Source organism: Amblyomma mixtum, chromosome 1 (assembly GCF_055824585.1).
Source record: "Amblyomma mixtum isolate Tamu chromosome 1, ASM5582458v1, whole genome shotgun sequence".
Classification (NCBI taxonomy): Eukaryota; Metazoa; Arthropoda; class Arachnida; order Ixodida; family Ixodidae; genus Amblyomma; species Amblyomma mixtum.
In genome coordinates this window covers 307,997,774-308,025,031 of record NC_143012.1, presented here as the reverse complement: position 1 = coordinate 308,025,031, position 27,258 = coordinate 307,997,774, and the positions used below count along the sequence as shown (strand labels likewise).

Sequence of the window (27,258 nt, the reverse complement as noted above, 5' to 3'; positions counted from 1 at the left end):
GGTATGATTATCAACCGCAGGGGTAGTAACAAAAGCCTGATTAAGAAATTAAAGGGCCAGGCGGAGCTCGTAGTCAGAGTTTTTAAGAAGACGTCCAACAGAAGGAGTGGCCTCACGGAGGCTAGCAGACTCAGACTCGTACAAGCTTTTGTCACGAGCAGAATCTGCTACGCGACTCCATTCCTAAATATCAACAAGAGCGAAGAACGGGAAATAAACACATAATTAAGAGATGCACGAAGTGCGCTCTGGGGCTCCCCATAACTACTTTTAACGACATTCTAGAGAAAATGGGGTTGCATAATGAGTGGAAAGAGCTGGCTGAGGCGGTCAGGATATCCCAGAGAGAGCGACTCGCAGGAACGACGGCAGGTAGACAAATCCTCGACTGGGTAAACCTACTAGCGCCCGGGGAAGGCGAAAGTGTCAGAGAAAGCACAGATCGAGAAATCAGAAAGCATCTATACGTATGCCCCATACTGAAGAACATGCACCCCGTACACGACGAGGGGAGGAGGAAAAGCAGAGCTAAGCACTTCGCTAACAAATTGGACAAACTCCCGCCGGGATCGGTCGCCTACACCGATGCAGCGATCGGGAAAGAAGGCGACGTAACCTCGGTCGCCCTATTAGACACCGGGATCACTATAGGAATCGAAAGAAACCGAGATCTACCGCCAGTAGAGGCGGAGGAGATTGCAATAGCCATTGCCATTGCACGACCAGGCGTGAAACACATCGTCAGCGATAGCAAAGCGGCGGTTAGGAATTTTAGCAAGGGTAGAGTCAGCAATCGTGCTGCCAAAATTCGGAACGAGTCGTCTCTCGCCGAAAGCGTGACTATAATCTGGACCCCAGCACACGCCGGTCTCGCCGGCAACGAGGCTGCCCACATGCTCGCCCGCTCCTCATTACCTCGGGGTGCTGCGGACGCCTCCGCAACATCATCTAAAAGCAAAGAAAGTATTGGTACGTTTAGGGATGTAACCGAAAATCTAAAGAAAGACCGGAGGATATATCCGCCACCGGATAGATCCCTGAGTAAAAAGGAGTCGTACGACTGGAGAAGACTCCAAGCTCAAAATTTCTTCTCGCCCCTGTGGAGGAGTTGGACTGGTGCTAGAGGGCGGAAGAGGGACGGTGCAGAAACCGAAATTTGTAACTTTTGCGGCCACGTGGCAACAGTAGATCACATAATTTGGAGATGCGTTCGTGCCCCAGGGCACCACGCGATTAAAACTAGCGATGAATGGGAGACCACGCTGAGAAGCTCCGACGAAAAAACTCAGCGCTTCGCCGTCCGCCTGGCGGCCGAGTCTGAAGACCTCTTCTCCTAGACGGGATCGGATGTCCTCCGGCCGCGGTGCGACAGACTGCCTCCCCGGACGCCTGTGTGCGGACCCGGAGGTGGCTGCCGCGCCATATTCGGCGGAAATAAATGTTCTTCCTCCTCCTCCTCACTGTCCACTACTTCTTTGAACCTACAGCTCAGAGTGTACTGTCGCGAAAGAAAGAAATGCGAACAGCGCGGTGCCTACGCACTCCGCTGTTGGAATTTATTTTCGTCACGCTTATACTTGGCTCGCAACACAAATACGCTAGAGATCCGTGATACAATAATGTACCACTCTAGTGTCCTTTTGTTACTGTCGAAGTAAAAGAGCATTGAAGATAAATTCCGACTGCGCAGCGCGTGGGCGCCGTGCTGTTCGCATTTCTTTCTAGCGCCTCTGTACATTTTGCTAATCCTCTGAAGCTCGTCAGCGTTCAAGCACGAGGGAGAAAACTCGCGACTGCACAAAGAGATTTGCAGGCCGGCCAACACGTGCAAAATGCGTGCAGAACTGGCTTTTTTTTTTCAGGAGGAAGCGCGCTGCTCTACCGGTTTGCCCGGTCAAAAGTGCGGAGTCGGCCGGAGAGGGCGCTTTTCACTGGCGTCCGCAGCGCCCCCCTGCGAAGGCCACCATTTCGGACCTTCCGTTTTCCCGAAAACCCTCCATGTCGGTGACCTCTGCCCCAGCAGCGCGGCGGCTGAAAAAGGGGGGGGGGGGGGGGGGGGCAAAAATGACCCATACATAGAACCCCGTCCCCGCGAGACATCTTCTTTGTCATTCCCAGTCCTGGCCGGCACAGCCCCTACTCACCCTCTTGACGCCAAAGGACATTGCCAGTCTGCAAGCCAAGTTCGCACTAAAGCGTGCGAATGCTTCCCTGCCGACGGGCGTTGGCACCTGGAAAGTCTTCCATACAAGATGCCGCGTGCGTACACCGACCTTTACAGTGGGCATGCAGTACACCATGATGGAGTTGCGAAAAATTGTCTCTGAGTGCAGTTTTTACTAAAAAACAGACGACCATTGCTTAATTTTTCATCAGTTAATTTTGCTGCGGTGCAAAAATGTTTTCTGAAAGGCTTTCTGTAGCCATTCGACTATTTGAGCTTCGAATAATCCAGACGTTTCTTTCAGTTTCTTGAGGTCCCAATTAAGGTGGTTTCACTCTTGGGAAACCGATGCATTATTGATTTTTTTTTCAACCGTACAACCAGTTGGAGACTGCTGGTTGAGTACAGACATCAGCGTCTTTCATCCATATTTTATGCTGTGCTAAAGCATTTAGCCAGCCTGCATAATGAAGTAGTTCTAAGTATTTTTATGCATAAATCTCCATAAAGCACATCACATCTGCATTAGGAGGTCTTGGATCACATTAAGTTGCACTTCTGATAATTCAGAAAAAAATCACTGTATCCTTGAAGTTTGAATTAGAGTCTAATTATATTTGTGCGTACATCCCATCGCGGGCCTTCCCTATTGCATTTGTGGTGTGCCATCAATCTTATCCAAACTATGACTGCGAAGACCATTCGCAATCATTCTTTCTTCAGTGCCTAACTACGGTGACCGCGCGAAGGCCCCCATGCTCGCCCGCCAATCACATTGTGCGAAAATTGGTGCCTTCATCCGTAGCTCTACTCAGTTCCTTGTTCCACACAGCATTCGCTTGTGAAAATAACTGCTTCCATTTGTTAAATCTTTCTCTCTGTATCTTTTGTTCTTGAGTGTTGTTCGCATGCGCTCGGTCTATCCTCATTACTCAGCTCGATCCTGCGCATAAAGTCCGCACGAAGATCCGCTCTAGCGGCGCTCTTCAATCACTTTTCTTACTCGGAGACGGGTCGGCTGCGTGGTATCGGCTTGTGAAAGCGCGTGACGAGGTGAACGCGGGGTGTGCTTGAGGGTGGCCATCAGTCTCTTGCAGTCATTTTTCCACATCGCTTTCATGCGCTGCAGCTAATCTCAAACCTATCGGTGGCCCTCGCATATATAGTGGGCTTCGTTCGCTTTGCGGCCGAATGCGTGTGGGTTTGTGCCGGGTACTGCCGGCGCTTGCTCGATCTCCAGTACGTACCGCTGCGCTTCAGAGGTCAGTACAGCATCGCAGGCGGCGAAAATGCTGGCGCACAGCTTACCATTCACTTACGAGGTGACAGGTTACGAATCTGCGTGTTTACCAAACCTGAGTGTGATAGCACCGAACGAATGCACATCTCTGCTAGGGCACACGGTGCGTGCGCGTCGCCTGCCGCCGTCGCTCGCATTCGGTTCCCCCAGCGACGTTGCGAGCGACAGCAGTTGGACGGGGACAAACAAGACTGTGACATTACTGAGAACGCGGGGATGGGTGTTTCACTCAGTGCTTAAAACCTGGCTGCATCGAAGAGGGGGTTCTGTAATGACTCGAGCACAGGCGGAGAGGGAAATAGAGAGAGAGAGAGAGAGAGAGAGAGAGAGTGGCTAGGAGCCTGTTTTACATATATGTTCTTATACGAAGGTGAGAAATCATTTTATAGGTCGTTGTTTGCTCAGTTTTTGTCACAGACCTGAAACAATCCCCATGCTCTGCCAGTGTGTGTTGTTGTGTAGCCTTGGCCAGCTCTGGACGCGACAGGGCGAACCATGATCGCTTTCGTCGCGCCGCCTTGTCGCGTCGCTCTCCTACCGTTTGTGTAGTGCTGCTAACTTTGTATTTTCCACCGTCTCGAATTTTGAACAACATGTTAATAGTTCTTAACAAAAATCACAGCGAAAATTTCGGAACGATGCAGAAGAAATGTTTTGGGTCACCACTGGCATGAAGAATAAAAACTGGTTGCTTGCTTCGGATTCGGTTAGATCCGTTACCAACATCGGTGTAAGGAGGGGGGGGGGGGGTTGTCTGAGACCCTTCAAGACCCCCTGACTAAATTTAAGCGCTGGTTTCACTGCGTGTGAACATAAGCGCGTGCAACGTATACAAAAGAATCCCCTGATGAAATGTTTCGTCTTCGCCGCATCGACTTAGTGGCAGTCACTGATGTTAAAGTGAGCGAACTTCTCTTACTCTTATTTCCACATGGAAGGTCTCGAATCTGTCTTGTAACTTGACAGGGGCAGCCGATTAAATAAATGTCGCTCCTCCAAGAGGGAAAATTTACATAGTTAAACAGCGCTGAACCTGTTTTTGCGACGACAGAAATCCAAGAAATACTTGGTTAAAATGGGACCACCCACCCCGCCCCCTCCAAGGGTGATCTCTAAATCTGCCCCTGTAAATGCAAGCAGCATGATGTGCATGCGTTGTACTACGTGACTTTAGCCACGAACTTACAGCGTTCTCGAGACCTTGCCATATTACGGCTTTTGCGATTAGAAAAGAGGGGTTGCAAAGCACAAGCCTTGTTCAGTGCATAAAATGCGTATCAAATCGAAACACGTTACATACATATGAAAGAAACGGTAAAGCAAAGCAAATGGCCAGTTCGATCACAGCCGTTTGAAACTCGCGCCAAGTCGTGCTGTCTCGTCCGGTCCGGTCCCTCCCAGGGAGCTTGTCGGTCGGGCCACCAACCCCTCCGCCCACACAGTGGGATCGGACTACTTCCGTTCGGTTTTCGCTTTTACGTTTTTCGGAGTTACCGAGTTTCGGTCCGCCTGCTGATTGGAACAATTTCGGAGGTCCCGTTATTTCCGTTGTTTCACTCTCCTTTGGGAGCGTGTGCTGTGGTGTCATGCCGAGTGCCGGAGATCGTGGTAGTGCCGACATGACTCGCGCCTCGTGAAGCCCAGCCAACCGACGCTCCCACTGCTTCACCTAAAGCTGCAGGTATTTGTAGCCCACCGCTCTCGCGCGCGATTCCCTCTGGCTGCTTAGGCTTAATATATTCGAAGAAACACCTTCGCGGCAGTCGAGTGGGTTCCGTACGAATGCACACGACGGAACCCCTCTGCGTGCGGCCGGGCACGCAAGTGTTTCCGTGCGGCTGCAAGCGCGGAAGGAGGAGCAGTTTGATCTCATCCTCAGCTGTGCGTGGGCGCGCGCGCGGCTCCCTGTAGCCTGTATTGTTCTACATGCATCCCGGGATGTGCATTTCCATGTCGTTCTGTTTCAGCGATAAGATAGCGTGAATACGCAGATTGCGAGCTGGTTGCCTGACCGAGTGCAATACCGGAGTTGTTGAAGCGCATCAGCTCGATACACCCAGTGAGCCTTTGTACTCCATATCGATGGTCACAATCAAGAACTAATTGTTATTTCTCATACTTGACATTATTTAACTTGCGCTTACCAGTTATCGTGTTAATGACTCGCCTCGCGCTTGACTGAACACTGTTAGCGCTCGATGGTGGCATGTGTTAGCAAGTGTAACAACAGATGGTGTGAAACAAACCTGTGTTATGGCATGTTTATCATTTCATCACGAACAGAGTTGAGTCGACATACACAGGGATTCTGTCAGCCTTATGCATTCGGCAGTAAATTCGGCAGCCGTGCTGGTGATTGGAAGATGCATGCTGCACTTGGCCAGACAGCTGTGAGAAAAGCAAGAGAAAATTGTTGAAGTGCCCGTATGTGATATTTTAGTAACCGTCGAAAGCAAGTGGCGGATGCGATAGAAAGATGAATGCATTCTTTTCCCCGTAGGAAATATGGGTGGTGTTTTGTGCGGCGTTGACAAGGAAAGCTGGGGATAAGAGGAAAGAAGGCATTGTAAAACTGCTTCCCAGTGCAGTGTAATTTGAAGCCCAAGCTGATGATTTTTCGCACCCGTTCATGGCAGTTCCAGTGTTCCTGGAAGAGGGAATGATTCAGGTAATCGAGTTATTGATCAACTAACCAATGGAGGTTTTGATCTAGACTTGCAAGGCTATACTGCATTGGGCTTTACTTCCCTTGATTAAAAGCCCCCTGAAATAATGTGTAAGATAACAAAAATGAAGGCTACAAAACTTCATGATGCCACTTCTTAAGAGCTAGCGTTTGCAGTTTCAGACACTGAAGTCGGAAAAAAGGGATCCACATAGTGATTATCCACAAAATAAAAAGTATGTCGGCTGGTGACTTAGTTTTGAATATGTTGTAAGCTTGTTTTTACTCTTGAGAAGCACACAATATCTCATCTACTGCTTACTAGTGACAATGGCATCTTAGATTTATGGCATCTGAGCTGTTGGCCTGTCTTTCTTGCTGAGAAATATGAGTGTATTTGAGTTTGAGTTACCAACGCCTGCCAGTGGTATAATACCTGTAGAGGGTGCCACTTCTCAGCTATGTCTGTTGTTCGTATTGATTTATGAAAGGTTGCATCTCATAACTTTCATGTGGACTAGTGTGTCAGGCTTGCAGATTGTGTTGGACGCTTTATTTCTTTTTTGCTGTCAACATTAAAGTTGTATGTTACTGACAGTTCTTTCATTATGGTGTCGCATGGTAGTGACGATAGGCAGGGACATCAGTGTCAGCTACTGACAGGCAGGCTGGCATAAAACTAAAACAAACTGTTGTTGGGGCAGCTTGTAGCAACAGTTGCATTTAGCGTTTATCAGAATCGGAATGGCCGAGTCAATTGGCTGTGCTCTCAGAACTCTGAATATTCTGGATAATAGGTGCGCATCTTCGTGAGAAGTCCTAAACAGTGCAAAATCTCTGCCATGTGATTGCAGATATTTAGGAACAATCTAATCGCATCTAACAGTGATATGCAGGGTAACTTGCCTTGCACAGCAAACAAAAGATTGATAAGGCCGCCTGGAATTGGCATTGCTTTCCCAGCCATTCCGAAAGGTTACATGTGTGACAGCAGAATAAGGTTAGGCAGGAGCGGATGGCTTGCACGTGACTGTCTGTCTTCATGCTGAGAATTGCAGTGCAGAGATGAAAATACTGGTATCACAGTGCTGGCTTCACACTGGCTTATTACAGCATACTTCAGCGTATTTATATACCAGAATAAACAGCACGTCATAAGTAAGCACTGTACTGCCTCTTTCTTCAGTCTTTTTTTTTTTTTTTTTGTAGTGTCATGTTCTGGCATGAATCCTCCGTACTGACCTGTTGACTATTGTGTGCTATGATGTTTTTCTTCATTGAGAAGGAGAGAGAGAAATAAAACGTATTTACTTAGTTCTTTATAAGCATAAATGTAACTGTCAATTTACAGTGCAAGCTTTCACTGAATACAGAACATGTCCATAGGTAAAGTTACAGGGTGTTACTCACAGATGAATGCTCAGATCATTAGTGGCGCCTCTTTTTACCCACCTCCAGAAAAGGCTTGCAGATCATGCCTGGATTTTGATTCAGCACTTTGGACCTAGTACAGTAAGAGAACTCTGCTGCATAGTCCCTGTATCTCCAGATAAAAAGCTTTGTGGGTGTCACAGTTGTATTACTGTCAAAGCAGTTCTAGTGTCAGAGTGCGAAAATGCTGGTGTCTGTTTGTAGCCTGAGGGGGCGAAGCCTCTACCCTGTGGAAGCATCACCAGCAACCTCCGCTTACCACCTCCTAGCTAGGGGCTGTGCACCTGTCCACTGCCACCCTTGACTCACCTCCGCCCACCTTCCTTTACTTTCAGATAGGTACCTCAGGGCTCATTCACTCTTGTGAGTCGCAGAGGGCATGCGACCGATTCTCACTTGTGACCAGGGAGCAGCTTGTCTTTACCGACGTTCACATTAGCAATGACAACCTGCAGGTCACCTTCTCGAAGGGTCCTTGTTGCATCTGTTCGTAGATTCAAGCACGTCTCTTTTTCTGCATTGAAGCTGCCCAGTGGCTCGAGAATACCGCAATACACCACTACAAAAGTCTCATTCGTAACAAGAGTTGTCGGTCTCGACTGTTGCCGGCAACGAGAAGGTGGATGTAGAACATGTTTCTGTTACCTCCAAGACGTCACTGATTAGTTTAGCTATTTGCGAATCGCTGTCGCAAAGCTGTAAATTCAAGCAGCAGCTTTGCGAGTGTAGCTTTTCAACAAATGCAATTTGCAGCTGTCACTCTTTGACTGAAATGGTGGTGCGGCCTCAAGCCAGTATAAGCAAGCCCTGCGCTCTTAAAATTGAAACCACATAGCAAGGACACATTGGCCTCGGAAACGTCAGCCTGGACAGGCAGAACTAAGACATTGCGAATTTCTTGCAGTGTTTTTAAAAAACAGAAAGCCGTAGCAAAAATGATGATAGGGTTCCTGTGGGCATGGGATGAAGTCTTGAGGTTTTAGATAACTGGGTCTTGCCTTGGCATGAATGGTAAAAAGACAGAATAAAATTAGTTTTCTCTGTCAACGTCATTGACAATACCAATGGTTATGTGCAAGGTAAGGAATTATGCTGTCACCTTTGCAGCTTAGCTTCACAAGTGAATCCTTTCGGATTATTTTGGTTTTTCTCTAAATATAGGAAGAACTGGACTTTTGCAGTTCTAATTTTGTTAAAAATTACTTCTCCGAAATAGTAGAGCCCTAGAAATAACACAGAGCTTGGCGCCCCATGCTCTAAAGCTCTTCGGCTAGCATGGCCTTGATGTGCTTGACGAGGGGATACCAGGCATGAGTCGGTTGCCATGGATACCAGCTGACCAATGGCTGACAGTTAGAGTTACATTGGAGCAGTCCTCTCAGGTTGAAGAACGACACCTATGATGAGTGCACAGCTTGTTTGTGTTTTATTTTGACATTTGTACTCTGCTGTGTGCATGCAGGGCGGAACGATAGGTTCCTTGGCCGAGACAGGTGCCATGGCGGCCATGTTGTGGAGGGGTGTTCGCTGCCCATTGCTGCCGGGCAGGTGGCCTCAGAGCTAGGGCCCCAAGGGTGGCCATGCGCAGACACCGCCAGGCAGCTCTGCTGACCCTGGTGGTGGTTGTTGTGGGCGTGCCAGCATTGCTGCTGTTATACCTTGATGGGAGAGACCAAGGTGCGTCTAAATCCTTTGCTCATTTATCTTTATACTTTATCTTTATATATAGTTGCTACTTATTACTGTGCATCTAGGAATTGAGGTTCCAGCTTACTCATGCAATCTCTATCTAACCCAAACCCAAGGTCCTGCCTGTGGTTATGACTTTGCTTTAGTTACAACACCTGGCATACTATGCCACCACAGAGCATGCCATCACTTTTGTGTTTTCTTTTTTTTTTAGGCAGAAGAAAGACTGATATGCTTTGTTGGCTGTTTAGCTGTTTGTTATCTCCACTTCTTGTACGCATTGCTATCTCTGTTACAGGAGCAGTGCATCGCATTACGAAAAATTCTTTCCTCAAAACCTTTCTTGTGATACCATTGCAAGGTTGCTGCATAGAGCAGAGAACTGATGCTTCACAGCAAAGCAAGAGTTACACAAGGGCTATGTAGGTGGCATTGCCACTGGCGTGTAGTGCACGTGCTGCCGAGAATTTTTGGAATGCAACTATGTCAAACAGGTTTAATTTTTTTGCATCCAGGGCACATTTCTTGAGGTTTACTGGCGCACTGTGTAATCTGCACACTGAAAGTTAACCTACATATATCTATTCCGGGCTGCATGGAAAGACAGCGATGGAATTAAACCTTTTTGCTAATATTATGTTCTGTGAACTTTTGACTGTGGATGTGTGTACATGTTGAGTGAAAACTCCCGCCTTCCAGCGAGACTGTTACTTAGATGCGTAAAGAGTGGGCTGTCTTGATAATGTGCATTTTGCAGTTATGTGATCTTGGTGAGATTAGCCCATATGTGGGTTGGGTGCATGGTACACGGTTGGGTGCATGGGGTTAGGGTTGGGTGCGTGGTACAACCATTGCTGTCACCCCTTCTCATTGGCGGAAGGTGAAAAATTTTCTGGAATTTCTTACTTATTATTCTGGGCTATAACATTCAGTGCTCTCTTTTCTGTGCTGCTGCAGCATCTGAGGAAAATCTTCTGGGATTCACCAAGAGGGAGGCAGTTCTTGCAGACCGGGTCCGAGAAGTTGAGCAGCAGAATCAGCTGCTGCGAAGACAACTCAGGTTTGGGAATATTTTTTTCACTGCAGAAGGTAACTAGGCCAGTCATATTAAGCAGAGCAAAAAATAAAGGTAAGGAATTCTAAGGACGATTATGATACTCCGTAATGCAAAATTTGAGCGCAGCTCTATAAATGTCTCAGGCTCTGTAGGCTCATTGTTTTGCTTTGCTAGGTCGTCGGCATGTCTGGCAACAATATTAGTTACATAGTAGTATTACTTGATGAAGACGACGATGTGCAGTGCATAGCGTGGGAGAATATATATATTAGTCCGATAGCGGTACTAGTTGAAGACGACGACTGTGTGCAACAGCGTGAGAGTGTATACAGCGTGAGAGTGCGTTGCAGTTTAACAAGAGACGCGATTGGCTGCGGCAATAGCCTAGTGCTCTTGTACAGTGGCCATTGAAGCTGATCTGTTCGTGGCACCGCAGGTTCAAATTCCAGTCGTGGCAAAGTTTATTTTTATTTGTTTGTTTGTTTGTTTATTTATGGTTTGGCTCGGTTACACCAACGTGGCGACGCGGCTCAACGCACAAACGGTCACCTAAGAGCTGCGCTCTAAAACAGGAGCTTGTAATACTTTTTGTTTTCCACACAAACAACCTTAAAGGTACACTGAAGAGGAATCTGAACTCGTCTTTTTGCCAAGGGAACTCGATCTACACGTTCTGAGCATTCTTAGAAACTCCGATTTATTGCCCTGTGTGGCTGATTTTCCTAATTAAATCGAATTAACGTCCGGCTCCTGCCTTTTTTTTAATTCTCTCTCGTACAGTCGGCGGAGTCGACCAACGCATGGAGTGCCTTGCAGCCAGCTCCATGGAGGCTTTGCTTTCGCTTTATTTTTTTTTCAGGTTTCCGTGAATAAATAGTTTCATTCGCAGATAATATAGCCATAAAATAAGCCCGCAGAAATAAAAATACGTGCAGACTATTTGCTTCTACGGATTACTATGTATTACTCTGCCGATGGCAGAGCGGCAAGCCGCCGCGGGACTGGCTGAAAGGCACTCCACCCGTTGGTCGACTCCGCCCACCATACGAGGGAGAATCAAAAAAAAAAAAAGGCGGGAGCCGGACGTTAATTCGATTTAATTAGGAAAATCAGCCACACAGGATAATAAATCGAAGTTTCTAAGAATGCTCGGAACGTGCAGATCGAGTTCCCGCGGCAAAAAGACGAGTTCCGATTCCTCTTCAGTGCACCTTTAAGTGGAATCCTTGCAATGTGCAGCTTTCGGGAAGCAGCAGGCCTGATCAGATGAAATCCTCCTTGCAGCCTGTCAAGGCAGCAGCTGATGCAGCTGATGCAGCGCGAGGGTCGCAATGGCTCTGACATCAACCTGCTTCCCTGTTCCTCGGCCTCTGGCGGTGGCAGCCAGCTTCCCGAGGTGCCCAAGTGCGAAGTGCTCCAGGTGGCCATCGTGTGTGCCGGCTACAATGCCTCCCGCTCGGTGGTCACACTGGTCAAGAGCATCCTCTTCTACCGCAAGAACCCGCTGCACTTCCACTTTGTCTCAGACGCTGTGGCCCACTTGGTGCTCCAGACTCTCTTCCGGACCTGGAACATGCCAGCAGGTACGTTTGGCAAGCCTGCTTTTTAGAATGCTACCATTGGCCTTGGTACTTTTAGCGGCGGCCTCTGAACATACTGCCATCTCTTGAAGACATGGTGAAGATGCTGTCGTCCAATTTTTATTCTGAAATAAAATTCAATTCCCTAGCTCACTGTAGCTCTGCTGGCGCCAGTCCGGCTACAAAAGACATATTTATTGATGACAATTTGGAAGTGGAAATCAAAATATTTTTATGAGAATTTTAGAGTGGATTGTGAAATACTTTTTCCTGCCACTTAGCTGGAACTTGTGATATCGGTAATGACATCAAGAGAATTATGGGCTCCATAGTTGCCAGGCAGAAGTGGATGACAGTGTGATAATGCTTCAGAGGCCTGCAAACAAAAAGTATTTGATGTCATTGCAGTTTGCTTGTGAAAGCACTCCATGGCAGTGACACTGGTATTTCATCATCATTTATATCTTCTTTAGCTTATAAGAGCTTTATTTTCAGTGAAGGTAGCTTCTTTTTCACTAAATTGCAAAATCATCAATACAGGCTAACTTAAGTTTTCCTCGGGGCCGTCATAGCAGTAGACATTGTACTGGCTTGCTACATTGTTTCTGTCTGACAAAGCCTGATAAAAAGCCGCAGGTGTGTGGTAGCGAGTAGAGGCACAGGTCAGCTGCATATCTTGAGGGGCTGCGTATTGATTTGAAACCACTTTTGAAATGTGGATGGCTGGTGCGGATGAAATGTGAAATGGCTTTCTTCTTCACCGAACTCCTTTTCCCTAGGGCTAGACATGCATCTGCCCCCTCCTCTTTTTTTGAAAATACAAACTTGTTAGGCATGCAACCAGGAGCAAGTAAATTACCATACATGGCCAGCAAGGATAGTATGTGAGCTCTTTTTGAATGCAGATACAAAAATTTGAAGGTTGAGCTAACTTAATAGTTCAAGTTCTGACAGTCAGTTATTGTTTGAATGGACTTGAAAACTTCAGTATCCTAGAAAAGGTGTTGTTCATGTAGCATGTGCGTGCAAATTGCTTCTGCAGTGGAGGTAAGCTTTTACCTGGCTGACAACCTTCAAGGAGAGGTGTCGTGGATACCAAACAAACACTACTCGGGTGTCTACGGGCTGATGAAGCTGGTGCTGCCCAAGGCTCTCCCAGATACTCTTGACAAGGCAAGTACTGGTGGCCTTCTAGAAAGAAGCTTCAACATGATACAACAATGTTCCATGCTGCAACTGAAAATTCCCTTGCTTGGGCCAAAGAAATACCTGACTTTTTCTCTGCATTATTTTGTAGCATTTTCTTCCTTTAATCCTTGCTGTCTGTCGAGATTAATGAAGGCCAGAGCGTAGTAATTTACCAAGTATCAGTGTTCGCACATGTTTGTTTTGTTTTCCATGCTCCATCATATATTTCAAGCTGGGACGATTCCCCACCATAATCACCTGAGGATGTGTATTAAAATAAAAAGTTAAGAATCATTTTTCAAAGAAAGTGAAAAAATAAACAAACACATATTGATTGTACGGGTTTAATGTCCCAAAGTGACTCAGGCCATGAGGAACGCCATGGTGAAGAGCTCCGGAAGTTTCAACCACCTGGGGTTCTTTAATGTACACTGACATCGTACAGTACACAGACCTCTAGCATTTCGCCTCCATCTAAATATAACCGAAGTGGCCGGGATCGAACCTGCGGCTTTTAGGTCAGCAGCCAAGCACCATAACCACTGAGTGACCGCAGCGGTTAATATAAATGAGTAGCATAAATTCTAATCTCGTGCGGGACTTTTACATGTAAAACTCTGGTTAGTGTGAACACAACGTGACTATCGTACTTAATCCTAAATTGGTCTGACCATTGTATAGGTTGACATCTTAACTTCAGGAACTGAAAAATAAAAATTTTTTTAATGGGGTTAGAATGTCATATATGAGATCACCCAATGAAAGCTCTGACCCGCCAGCATATGGTTAAGGTGACTGGCACTGTGTAAAGTGTTGTATGTACTGCACACGCTTGGCCTGACGTGGTATAGCATGCTTGCAAGACCATGACCATGACGATGGAGTTGACTCGTGATTAGTGCGTGCCTGGCTATTTTGAAGGACGCCATGACTGTAACTATGTTTCTGCATGCTTACCACAGCATTAAACTGAGCTTTTTCTCCAGTGTGGTCTCATTACTCATGGACAAATAACATATTTCATATCGCTGATTCAAAAATGCCATGAGAAATATGACACCGCGACAGCGCTGCTTTAGCGCCAAGCCTTAAACATCCATAGCACTACCGATGTATGTTAATGGCACTCATTTTTCGAGCCAATTTGTAACATCTTTGGCCAAAAAAATTTCCAGGATGTCCCTGCTAATTCTTGAAACCCCCTGAAAACACATTAAGATTCTCTCTACACCCAGTTTTTAGACCGAAAGTTTATGAAGGTGGGAGATCCTTAAAATTAAACATCACTGATGTGATCTCGAGTGCTGGCAACAATGGCAATCATGTTGCTGTGCAGTTGTTAGTGTACCCTTGTAGGTGATTATATACTGTTGTACATAAATAAGCTGTTGATAAACGCATTGGTTTTTTAAAATTTTATTCTCATTTGCACTCTCTTCAGTGTGTCTCCTGACTTAAAAAGTTATTTTGAAAAGTAGCACTCTCTCTCTCTCTCTCTCTCTCTGCATGTGTGTGCGCGCTCATGCATGCATGAATGTGTATATTCTAATATATATATAAATGTATATTTTGTACACATGCACATGTGAGAAAGTGTACGAATGCGTATATATTGGCAAGAAGTAATGCAACAGTTTTGAAGGCATGTGTAATGGCTACAATTGCTTCATTCATTAGCAGTTGCTTTTTTCTGACATTTTCACATGTGTAAACCATTTGTTTTTGGGCGCTCACTTTTGCTAGTGTGCAAATGCTGCTGTTATGCTCGCTTACCATTGTTGCCAACTTCAGGATGTTAAACACGATATATGTCCAAAAGTCGAAACGTTCTTCTTAAATTTTTGATGCCAATTTTTAATGCGGGCATTGTACTCAAAGCTTTTCATTGCACCAAAAAAATAAATAAAGGGAAACTAGTGTCCTTGTAAAGCAGTTTTTGTTCCCGTTAAATCACCTTCCTTTGCGTCAGCTGTGCCAGCTGCCATTTATTTGAAAGTACACAATGCATACTGCTTGCTGTTTGTGAGGCTCAAAATGAGTGACATACATATGGACATGTAGCACTCTCAGTGCTGTACTGGTCTCACACTGATGTTTATTTTATTTGCAGGTGATAGTACTTGACACGGACATCACTTTTGCATCAGATATTGCTGAGCTGTGGAGAATATTTCACAAATTCACTTCTAAGCAGGTAAGGGTACCGAGATCTTTAGTTACAGGAACTAGTGGCTGTATTACTTTATGCAGTGTATTATAGCTGGAGACAGGGGCTACCTGTAAAATTTCAAGGACTGCAGCAGCCTTTCGCCTTGAGTTTTTTTTCATAGGTATACTGCCTGCTTTCTTTCTAAACTTTGTGTGTCTGTTTCTGCATTTTGGCATACACTGGATTATAAAGATGGCTATTCAGTACAGTGCCCCAGACAAGCATTGGATGTTAAGGCATTTATTTGTTGAGCACCTAGCTGGTCTGACTGTCTTCCTGTATGATTTTTCACTGTATATTTATTAGTTTCATGTTTTTCTGACCCTTTTTCTAGGCTATTGGCCTCGTAGAAAATCAGAGTGACTGGTACTTAGGGAAACTGTGGAAAAATCATCGGCCATGGCCCGCACTTGTAAGTGGATAGCTGCAGCTTTTATTGCTTGCTATTCCTGTGTTCATTAGAAGCAAGCATTGAAGTGCAACTGCCTGCCGAATGATGCGCTCAAAAGGGACTCCCTTACTACCGAAGAACCTTGTTGCTTCAGCTCTGCTTGCAGAGTGGACTCCCATTAAGGCATACTTGCATGGTTTGAACAGGTGGTTTATCTGATGATACTTCGGTCCGCTCATTGTAAAATGCATTTAAAAAACTGCCCTTAATTTGAACTCCACACAATTCAAACAAATTTTCGGGCATCTTCAAGTTCAAATTGCCGCCGCGGTGGCCCAGTGGTTATGACACTTGACTGCTGACCCGAAAGACGCGGGTTCAATCCCGGCCACAGCGGTGGAATTTCCATGGAGGCGAAATTCTAGAGGCCTGTGCACTGTGCGATGTCAGTGCACGTTAAAGAACCCCAGGTGGTCGAAATTTCCGGAGTCCTTCACTACGGTGTCCCTCATAGCCTGAGTCGCATTGAGACGTAAAACCCCATAAACCAACCAAACCATCAAGTTCAAATTATTGAGAATTACCGCATTAAAAAATTTGCCTTTAGTAAACTGACTTTATTTGTTGATTGGCTAGTGAATGCGCCTTTGAGCATCAAAGCAGTCTTTTCAGCAAAAGTGGGCTTCAAGGTGGTTTTTCTTGAGATAAAAATAATTTGAAATGATTGCATGTGGGGGCTGATCATTTATCTCAACATATTCTTTATTGAAGGCTAACTAGCTTACTAATCCTTGCATTGCTTCACTGTGAACTGATTTGTACAGCCTTTTTCAAAAGTTTGGAGACCAGGGAGTCTGCTTCTAAGCCATGTAATGGGGCTTCTGTAGCATTCGTGGAAGTAGTACCCATCAAACGGGTCAGGAAGAGATCTTGTCTTCAGAAGCTTTGGAATGCTAGGGATGCATTACGAGTCACACGATGTGGCTCAGAAGCAAATCCCCTGGGCTCTAAACTTATGACAAAGGTTGTACATTGTTTTAGCTCATATTCGGTGTTTCGTCTCTGAGGGAATTATAGTAGCAAACCTGTCCATTACTGATTCTTGTTACCTGGAAATGTCTGTAATAATTATAACTCAGACGTCTTATTTTGTGTGGGCGCGTGTGTTTTTTGTGCCATGGAAAAACAAACTGAGCTCTTCCTGTGACACAGGGTCGAGGCTTCAACACGGGTGTCATTCTGCTCAGACTGCAAAAGCTACGTGAACGTAACTGGATGCAAATGTGGAAGCTGATCGCTGAGAAGGAACTCATCAGCATGTGGTTTACTTCGTTGGCGGATCAGGTGGGTGCCAGCTCATACATAACCTTTGGGTAGTTTGCAAACTATTGCCGGTCATGTGCCACCTTACTGTTTCTGATTTCAGTTGGTTCGTAAAGGTGGATAGGTTGATTGCTTCAGTACTGCAAGAAACTACTTATCGGATAACCTTATAGTTCAATAGTATTATTTGCTGAGGTAATTTATCTGTTCTTCCTGCCTGAGTTAGCACCTGGTCTAATTCAAGCCTTAGCTTGTTTACCTTATACAAAGGAATTCCCAACTTCATATGCACCAAGTCGGTGACATTTACCGTATTTTCCGGTGTATAAGACGCGGTTTTTTTTCGAAAATCTTGCTGGTGCGTCCTATACAAGGGTGCGTTTTATATGCGAATTTTCCGGTTTTTTTTTTTGGCGAGTTCAGAAATTACTCAGGTTCATGTTCAAGCTTTTTTCACCGTAAAAATATTACTACCAATAACGCGGTTGTAACATGGTTAATACTTCAATACGGGGACCGCCGTGCGCAACTTTTTTAGGTGAACTTTATCATGAAACGGCGGGGTTGACCACTTCCGGGATCTTAAACATGCGGCCGTGTCGGAGGCCCCAAGCAAAGGTAATGTGAAATGCCAAAAGATGGCGACAGTCGCGCTTCTCGCCATTGTCAAGACAAGCCAAGAGAAGCCGATGTTTTTTTTTTTTTTGTCACCCTTTGCAAGTACGTAGTGCGAAGAGAATGCTTCAGACGCGTTGCCTTTTCGATAGCGCACCCGAAGATGACTTTGAAGGTTTTACGTAAAAATAAATTGTTATGGACATAAAGAGAGTTATTTCGCTTTTTTTTTCTTTTGTGCTAAAACGTGGGCTGGTATGGCGTGAGTGTTGCCTTTTTCGATCACTTAGCGTTGCTTAAGAACTTCTCACACGTACGGTGCATTTTCCGATGGTCGCATAAGCATGTTTAATTAAGCCTCACTAGCCTAACTGGGTAAATTGGGGTGCGTCTTATACACGGGTGCGTCTTATATACCAATTTTTTCAACGACAGCCTGCATATATGGCGGGTGCGTCTTATACAAGGGTGCGTCTTGTACACCGGAAAATACGGTATGCATACTGCTATCTCTCTCTCTCTCTCCACATTGCTTTAGCTCATGTCAATTATGCTTCATGCTTGAGGTGTCAGTTTCTCTCTCTTACTTCTTTTACTCATATCAGTTAGCTCATGGTAGATATAAATTTTCTTTAGCTTCTGCTGATAAGTGCTCTTGTCACAATTTTTTTAGTAATTCTATATTGTTAGAAACGTTATGAAGCACAGAAAGATGCAGACAGCAGCATTCAAATGATGCACTTCCTGTGCTCAGAATTTTGCTCCTGTATTTCACTAATTGTGCTGCCGTCTGTGAGATATTGCTTGCTTTTTCTTTCATGAAGGACATCTTTAATGCTATGCTCAAGCAGCACACAGACCTCCTATTTCGTCTGCCTTGCCAGTGGAATGTGCAGCTGAGTGATAATACACTAAGTGAGGCAAGTATTTCTTTCTCTTTTAAGCAGTCATGTGGAATTCTTGGCTGGGGATGTTTTAAGGGGCAAGTATAGTAAGCTGTGCTTCTTATCCAACTGCTTCAGGTGTAGGATAGTCAGGCTAGCTGGAGACATAGCTGCAAAGAGATGCAGAAACAGAGAAGACAGCATATAATCAACATTACCAACAGTGCTCCATTTGTCAGATATATTCTTGTTCATGTTGTTTGCGTTGTTTGGATAAATTTTTTGTTAATCAGTGTTTCTAAGTTTCAGTCCGTTCCTTACTCTTTAACCTACCTTAGTACATTTTGTGGTGGTGGTCTCTATGCATTATTGCAAATCTATAGAGAAGCACAAGTTCAAAATCATTACCATATATTTTTGTAGATAGGTGTGCAAGTTGAAAAAGCTAGATAATTGTCTGTGCAATCACTTCCATAGAAGGTACACAAATACAGCTTTATGTGGCCTAATTAAAATTTGTAAGACTAAAATTGGAAGTTGGCACCAGCCGTACGCACCAAAGCCGGTACCAGCCTCCATCAAGAAGTGTGCATACCAGCTCAATGCTCGTATGCACATATCTCTGTTGTTGTGTCTTTTGTGTCCTTGTGCCATGTGTGGCATGAAGCTTTGTCACTGTGAACGAGCTAGCACGACGGTCTAACTTGATATTCACAGTAATCTAATGGTTTATATTTTATTTTTTTATTTGTTCCTACAGTGAACCATTTTTTGATTTTTCCCCTAAGAGAGTACTCGAGTACAAAGTCTGAGGAATTGGAATGAGTAAGATAAATTCTAGTTCTGGCATGCTAAATCTGCAGCTAGAAGATACTCAGCATTCCGCAGAATTCGAGTTCAACATCGTGTTTTAGCTTAAAACTCAGTGGACTTATTAAGAGGAAGCTTCACTTGTGACGTGGCTTGCAGCTGTGCTACTCGGAGGTGCAGGAGCTGAAGATCATCCACTGGAACTCGCCCAAGAAGCTCAAGGTGAAGAACAAGCATGTGGAGTTTTTCCGCAACCTCTACCTTACGTTCCTCGAATACGACGGCAACCTGCTGCGACGCGAGCTTATTGGCTGCAACGGCACCACTTCCTCCTCGGCCGGCGTGCATGCCTCTCACGTGCAGGATGCCGTAAGTAAACAGCAGCGTTCCGTGCCTTCATAGATTGCAGATCGTTTTTATTCGAGCAGTGCAAAACGGCAAGGACGGGAATAACTGGTCAACACAGGTCCTGTTTCTCCCGTCTTTACCTTTTTGTGCTGCTCAAATGTGAAGGTTTCCAGTTCGCCCAGCTCTCAATATTCTGCACGTTATTGCTTACAAAAATTTTAGCTGTTTAGACCAGGTACTCTTGAGCAAACAGTGAGCAGTTTTGTAATCGGCGCACGACTGAGAAGTTAAACTAGATAAGGAAACAGTTTTGTTAGCTTAAAAATGGTCACATTGGGTTCTTTACAGCGGTGCATATTAATGCAAGCTATTGAGATTTTATGAAGAGTATGAAAGGTTCCTGTTCAGCTCGGCTCACAGTTTGCATCCCTCATCTGATGACCATATGGGAGGATTAGATCTCTTTCTTTTAAGTTTTATTATTGTTAAGGTCTACAAAAGGGATGTCATATCGAAACAGATGGTTCTGCCTAAAAGACTGGGCAATTCAGTGTGCAGAAATAAACTGTGGACTTATGGGCTTTGACTTGTTTGCAATCTCTAGCTTGAATTCAGCAACGCGCTTGCTCATTACCAACAGAGCAGAGTGACATGATAGCTTTAGTGTTAGTTTTTGGTACAATATGCATCAAGGCTTTGAACACAAGCGTGATTAGGAGAGGGTGCAAAGACCTTATAAATTGATGTGTTCATAATATACGACCATGTGTGGCTTGCTTTTCTTGGCAGTAGAGTATTATTGTTAATGACAAAGGCTGAAGCGCAGACAACTCCCGTGCAAAACTGACTGTTTGATCTGTGTCCTTTTGCAGCTGAATTTGTTAGATGAGGACGACCCCTGCTATGACTTTAGGAGAGCAAGGGTTGCCCAACATCGCACACACCTGTATTATATTGAATATGATTATGAACCTGTGAGTATTTACAATCCTTGCCTCATTTCCATCTCGGGTATCTCAAGGGAAGGGACGGAGAGCTCTTTAACTCGTATGTGCTAAGTTGTGATTTGAAAATGTTAACTAAATGGTTTCAAGTGGTGACAGTGTGGTATAATTTAGAGCTTTCATCACAGGAGCTTGTTGTTGCAGTATTATGTAACCAAACCAAATGAAGTGTCCTTCTGTGACGAACTTGGACATTCACTAATTAGTCCGGCCAAAAAATTGCATCTGACAAAATGACATGGGATGAAAGGTACTTGCATATTGTACCATGTTAGCTCTAAATTTTCTCCCTTTGGTTGTGTTTGCAAAGAACAGTTTCATTCCAATGACTTGGGCATACTGCAGTGGCTATATCATCAGTTGTGCCATAGTCTGGCTGTCAAATGTACATTTAGGAGCTGCCATGCGCTACCGTGGGTTTTTTTAAACGCAATAATTTTAGAAAATACCAATCCTTCCATATTAACATTGTTCCCTTTGAATACCGAACACTACTGGTTCCAAAGACTTAATCTTTGTCTGTTTCTCAGTTGAAACGTGTATTGTCGAAATTTTATTTTTTCATTTCAGTCACCAGAGGGAAATGATGTTACTTTGGTTGCCCAGTTATCTATGGACAGGCTTCAGATGGTGGAAGCAGTGTGCAAGCACTGGGAGGGTAAGTTTGAAGTGATCAGTTATAGAGCTTCTTCTTCTTCTTTTTTTTTTTTTTTTCAAATTTCTTGGCACTCTGGTGTCATTGGCTTTGTGCACTCCCACGATGATGCAGTGACCAGAGAGAGAACTTGTGCAACTGTAAATGGGGGAATATGCATTCTCCTCCGTGTTGACCCCGTGACTGCAAGCCCATTAGAACGCAAGCCAACAGCAATGGGCCATGCTTATGGGAACAAAAAAGTTGTAACACATGCTGACACAGATGGCAGTAATGCCAATTGGCATCTGATGGGAACAAGTTCCTCAGAAGGACGATGCTTTGGTATCTAGAATGTGTAAATCTGGAAATGTTACGGATGAGTGTTTGTTCACACCAAGGCAGGGAGGACACTCAGAGGTTGGAGAGGACGACCCTGTGGAAAGTGTTCCCACGAGGCCGGATCCCACTGTCAGAGCCTCATTGGTCATCCCCATACACTGAGCTCCCCAAGTCGTGGAGAGTGAAACGCAGTTTCCCAGCGCTAGCGGTGCTCATTCCAGCATGCGTTTGTGGTGCTACAGCAATGCAGGCATCCTCTCCTGATATTTGATTACTGTATAAACGCGTGTAAGGGCCGCACTTTTTTTTTGAGATTCGGGGGCCAATTTTCGGGGTGCGGCCCATACACGCGACGTACGAAAAAAAAATTTTTTTTTTAAGTAAAAACACACCAATCAGGGAATGAGCGGCATTTATTCTACGTTCAATCGTCACTCGCGGAGTATTTCGACTCTGAGCTGGTGCTGTGCCCTGGTGCACGCTCATCCCAAAGAATCCGCGCAGCATGTCCGCTGTCAACACGTAGCAGTTGCGCCGCATTTCCATCACATAGCAGAGCAGCTCTTCTTACTGTTCGGGAAACTCGCACGGCTCGCCTCGGAAAGCGCGCTTTTTGCAGCTTGTGTTTCTCAATGCACCCTTTTGATAGCGCGATCATTGGGCGCACTGCTCGGCCACGTCGAATTCCCTGTCCGCCGCACGCTTGCCGCGTTCGAGAGCTAACTCCCAGCCGTGTAGCTGATAACGTGCTTTCCCATCGTGGTAAAACTACATTACTCGGCGGCAGCACGCGTAAGCCACAACTACGGAGAACGCGCTAACACACCATAAAAGGCTGGAGCTAGCAATACTGATGCCGATGAAGATAGCGGGAAGACGCGAGGAAAAAAAAATTGACGATGATGATGATGGCTGCGGCCTCGCGCGCCATCCATGGACGGTTTTTGGAAGCTCTTGTGCGTGTGCTTGGCCTCTATGATCAAGCGCTCCGCGATCGAGCGCGCCGTTGTTCGCAGCCGGAGCCGATCGCGGAGGCCACGGCACGTGCACTTAGAAGGCTATACCCGCCTTGGTCATGTAAAGTTCGGGTGCGGCCCTTACACGGATTTATTTTTTTTAAGACATTTCCTTCGGGAAAGCAGGGTGCGGCCCATACACGGGTGCGGCCCTTACACGCGTTTATATGGTACATTTCAGATTGATTTTGCTACATGCACACGAAAATGTGCTTCATCTGAAATTCATTTAAATATGTTTTTGAGGCAAAATTATTCTCGAAACGTTCTGGTTGGCTCAAGAATTTTATATTCACATTTGCAGGAAATTGGTTGATGTTGCCGTAGCTTTTTTTATGCATTGATTTCATTCAGCAAACCAAAAGAAAAACCTTTTCTGTTGCAGGTCCCATAAGTTTGGCATTATATATGTCCGACTCTGAAGTTCAGCAGTTCCTGAGCTACACCCTGAGCTCGGAAATATTGCAAAGCCGCAAGAATGTTGGCTACCATATTGTCTACAAAGATGGAGTAAGCTGCATCTCACTGAAGTTTTCTTTCAGCATACAAGCACAGTTTATGTTTATGGTAGTTGTGCATATTTTGAGTTAAATTCTAGTACTGAAGTTTGGGGACAATGTAGTGGAAAGTTTTTATACTAGGTCCACACCTGATGTATAGTCTTCAGGGCTCATCTGCAGGAATACGTTTATCGTTTTAGTCACCAGAAGTGCAGAGTGCAGTGAATGCTGTTGTCGGAAACATCGCGGTTGTTTTTCTGCTTCTAATGGTTCATTATTTGCATGCCTGTGGGGTTGAACTCCAGCCAGTATATGCCTTATTGAAGTCGGGTGCCAATGATTGGTCACCTCTGTTATTGTTGATTCAAAAACAAGTTGGGGGAGCAATGGCGATGGAAGTGCAATGAAAGTTTGACCATTAACCCTTTGAAGGTTTTTGCCGTATATGTACGGCGGCGGTTTTCTGTCCCGCAAGGTCTTTGCCGTACGGGTACGATCTTCCGTTTGAAATTTTGCGCCAAAAGAACCATGCGTGCTCACTGGGGGGTGCTGCCACCTATTAGGACTTACAAGAAGTGTTTGAATTTTGTGCTGCCTTCTTACGGAGATAAGCAGAACTTATGTCTAGCTTTAGCGCGGCAGCACAGACTGCGGCAACACCCCTTTTGTAGTCTTGGTTTCGCCGCGTGATCGCAACGGAGTCGCGCGAAATTTGAGTTTTCTTTTTGTCATCACTATCTTGCAGGGGCTGCCGAAGTTAATTTCTATCTTTATTGGCGCTGCTCTTAGCTTGCTTATCACCGTTGCTCGCGAGGTATTCTCGCCCTCTGTGGCAACACGCCTACGCGGTTTCGATTCCGCCGCGGGATCGCAACGGAGTCGCGCGAAACGTGTTTTCTCTTTGTGGGCACTGTTTTGCAGAGGCGGCGAAAGTTGATTTCTATCTTTATTGGTGCTGCTCTTAGCTTGCTTATCACCGTTGCTATTCTATTCTATTGAACATTTTCCAGTTGTGAGTGATGCTGTCACCAAAGTACTGTTCCTAATTTTTTTTTACTATTTATTCTCGATTATATACATTTTGTAGATTCAAGATCCGCAATAAAGTAATTTGACCACCTGGGAAAGTTTTCTTCAAAATAATTCGACCCTCAAAGGGTTAAGAAGAAAAAAATATCGTTGTAGTGAGAGTGATTTTAGATAAGACATGTTATGATGGGGAATTCTGGAAAAAATGAAAATACTGTATAGTCTGCACATGTAGGTAGTGGACAGAGCAAAGTTAAAATTTACTTGTAAACGTTTATAATCGGTAGATTCTATACCAGAAACTACAGCACCTGACCTTGACAGGCAGATTGGCTCCATTGGTGTCTTCTTGCTGGGACAAGCATTTCGTGAGGCGCGGTTCTTATTGTGACTTCCTGTTCCAGACTTTTTACCCGGTGAACATGCTGCGTAACGTCGCCCTGCAGCAAGTGAACACACCGTTTGTGTTCCTGACTGACATTGATTTCCTGCCCATGCACGGTCTGTACGAGTACCTGAAGCGGTCCGTGTTTGCCCTGGGCCTGGAGTCTTCAAGAAAGGTGAGGAAGCCACGGACGCCAAACTGCTAATGCAAGTGCTAGAGTGGAACATGGCAGCAAAGACAAGAAAGAGGTCTCCTCCCTGTGTCCTACACCTGCACTATCATTTTATTTACCTCATGTTCAGTCAGTGTAAACGGTTCCACATCATAGGCTGCTTAACTGTGTACCCGGAAAGTACATGTACAGTGCTTTGAAGAGTTTTTAAACATGCAGTCAAGTCCACTTATAACAATACTGGTTATAACAATATATCGGATATAACAATGGTCAGTCATGGCATCATCAGCTTTGCCTTGTGTTCTATGGTAAAATAAACTGCTTATAGCAATGCTGTCAAGGCACATTATTGGTTATAACAATTAAATCTGGTAATTGAGTGTCAACCATTATAGAAAAAAAAAGAAGGAAATGCTACAACCACACCAGCAAAACCATGCTTACAACACAAAAGCGCGCACGTGTGGGGCCAACCAATGGACTAAGCTGGCGCAGCAACGCCACGAAAGCAAAAGAGGCAGGCGTCATTGCGTCAGGAGAGCTGCTGCATTGCTGTATTGGCTACGCACGCCATGCGTACCCCCAGTCAGTCGGTGCAGTGCACGTGCATGCAGCCAGCGCGTTTTTTTTTTTCTCTTGTCAGCTGTCACCGCACCCTTGGTTCTGCATGCTTCTTGAATTTCCCATAAGAATCACTTCCGGAAAGCCGGCTTGATTCCTGTGACGTGGAGGTGTGCGAAGCTCTCGGTGGCGTAGCGATGGCGGTGCTTTGGTCATCGGTGAACGGTGAACATTATTCTGGTTTCCTGAAGTTCAAATTAACGAGCTTTTACAGGCATTAGAACAATCAAACCCCTTCGGGTATTTACTGTCAATAAATGCTCTGAACTTTGTCATCTTTTATTTTATTTTTTTTTTGGCCCAACCCTGTTATAACAATTATTGGTTATAACAATGGTATTTCCATGGCACTTGAATATTGTTATAAGTGGGCTTGACTGTAGTTCCATTAAATGGCCTTTGTGCAGAAATAGGCATGTGAAGGACTTACTCCAGCACTTCTCACTTTTCCCCCAAAGAGGAGAAAGAGTTTCAGTACGATAATACCTTGTTGATACGTTCTCATTTCATACGATTTCCCAGTTCGTGCGCTCAGAATCGCAGATCTTACAAGAGTTGCACCATTTTTCTCTGTGGTAACATGTTCCTGGATAACACAATTTCCCGGCTACTATATTTAAAATTTCAACAAATTCTGGTCATATAATACGTTTAGCGACTAACTGCACTTGTGTAAACATTCAGATAGGCTGAATGGTAGCTCGCAATGTGAAAAGCTGGACTGCAGCGGCTGTAAGCTGCCATAGTTGCTTCTCTGCAGTGCTGAGGTGCAAAGGAGCAGAGCACCAATAATAATAATAATAATAACTGCACTAATGTATGGGTGGGCCTTTCCTGCAGGAACGTGAGATGAAGAGAAATGCAGCAGCTTCTTCGCTGTGCCCAGGGGCAAGGGGGAAGAGTAGCTGAGAACTTAAACGATGTGCTTTACATACGAATGGACCAAGTCTGAGAAACGCGGCAGGAAAACTGAAAACACTGCGAGAGTTGGTCGCCGTGGTGGCTTCCCCACAATGTATGGATGCAAGAGAGCGAAGCATCCAAATACGACTAAGGAGAGATTTTGGCTACTTTCGCCATTGCCAAATGCGGAATGAATTCTGCGAGCACTAGAAAGGAGCTGTTAGAGCTTGTGCCGAAAAATGCGAATCGACATTTTTGTGTAGTGAAATTGTCGTTAAATGCTTTTGTGCTTCATTCAACAGTTATTGTGGATCACAAAGTGCCGTTCTTGCTCTTCTTCCTGTAGGCGCTGATAGTGCCTGCATTTGAGACTCAGAGGTACCGGCTGAGTTTCCCAAAGACCAAGGCCGAACTGCTTTCCATGTTGGACATGGGGACGCTTTTCACGTTCAGGCAAGCCTTCCCTCTTGTAAAAGCTCAGTGTCTGACTTTGCTGATGGAGCCTGACATTTCCATCATAAAATCGCAGGTACCATGTGTGGCAGAAAGGCCATGCGCCAACCAACTATGCTAAGTGGCGGACGGCTACAACGCCTTACGTCGTGAATTGGGAGTCCAACTTCGAGCCCTACGTGGTCGTCAAGCGAGATGTGCCCGAATATGACAAGCGCTTTGTTGGCTTTGGCTGGAACAAGGTGCGGACCTTTTTTTTTTGCTCAGTCGTGTTGCAATTCCAGCTGCACTGACAGGAGGCAGATACGGCTGCCTTTGAGTGTGCTAGTTTGTCCTTCATCAGTAATGACATATGTCATCAACTTTCTCCTGCCCCTTTCAAATATTTAAAGAGTGTCAAAGAAGTGCATTTTTTTTATGCCTTTGCTGTATTGCTAATTGGAGCATGTAACAAATTCATTAGATTATAAGGTGAACGCATATATGTAACAGTAACCTCCTGATTTTGTCCAAATTGCATAATGAAGGAATGCAAGCCTTGG

At 45.2% G+C, this 27,258-nt stretch overlaps 1 protein-coding gene and 1 long non-coding RNA gene across 2 annotated transcripts in view; one reads left to right on the top strand and one right to left on the bottom strand.

The window, feature by feature from the left end:
• The first annotated feature begins 4,860 nt into the window (after positions 1–4,860).
• The window catches only part of LOC149372357 (xylosyl- and glucuronyltransferase LARGE2s-like), a 30,089-nt gene continuing 7,691 nt past the window's right edge, over positions 4,861–27,258 (top strand). The window contains exons 1-16 of the mRNA XM_089566819.1: positions 4,861–5,145; positions 9,023–9,237; positions 10,207–10,309; positions 11,591–11,889; positions 12,929–13,059; positions 15,185–15,268; positions 15,618–15,695; positions 16,887–17,018; positions 18,437–18,532; positions 19,466–19,675; positions 20,527–20,628; positions 21,229–21,316; positions 23,036–23,160; positions 24,584–24,739; positions 26,610–26,716; positions 26,793–26,958. Coding sequence (XP_089422945.1) covers positions 9,141–9,237; positions 10,207–10,309; positions 11,591–11,889; positions 12,929–13,059; positions 15,185–15,268; positions 15,618–15,695; positions 16,887–17,018; positions 18,437–18,532; positions 19,466–19,675; positions 20,527–20,628; positions 21,229–21,316; positions 23,036–23,160; positions 24,584–24,739; positions 26,610–26,716; positions 26,793–26,958 — 1,974 coding nt within the window. The 5' untranslated portion in view covers positions 4,861–5,145; positions 9,023–9,140. The remainder of the gene's footprint in view (positions 5,146–9,022; positions 9,238–10,206; positions 10,310–11,590; positions 11,890–12,928; positions 13,060–15,184; positions 15,269–15,617; positions 15,696–16,886; positions 17,019–18,436; positions 18,533–19,465; positions 19,676–20,526; positions 20,629–21,228; positions 21,317–23,035; positions 23,161–24,583; positions 24,740–26,609; positions 26,717–26,792; positions 26,959–27,258) is intronic.
• LOC149372356 (uncharacterized) overlaps positions 8,963–27,258 on the bottom strand; it is a 30,886-nt gene continuing 12,590 nt past the window's right edge. Inside the window, exon 3 of the long non-coding RNA XR_016286992.1 lies at positions 8,963–9,218. This is a non-coding gene — a long non-coding RNA (uncharacterized LOC149372356). The remainder of the gene's footprint in view (positions 9,219–27,258) is intronic.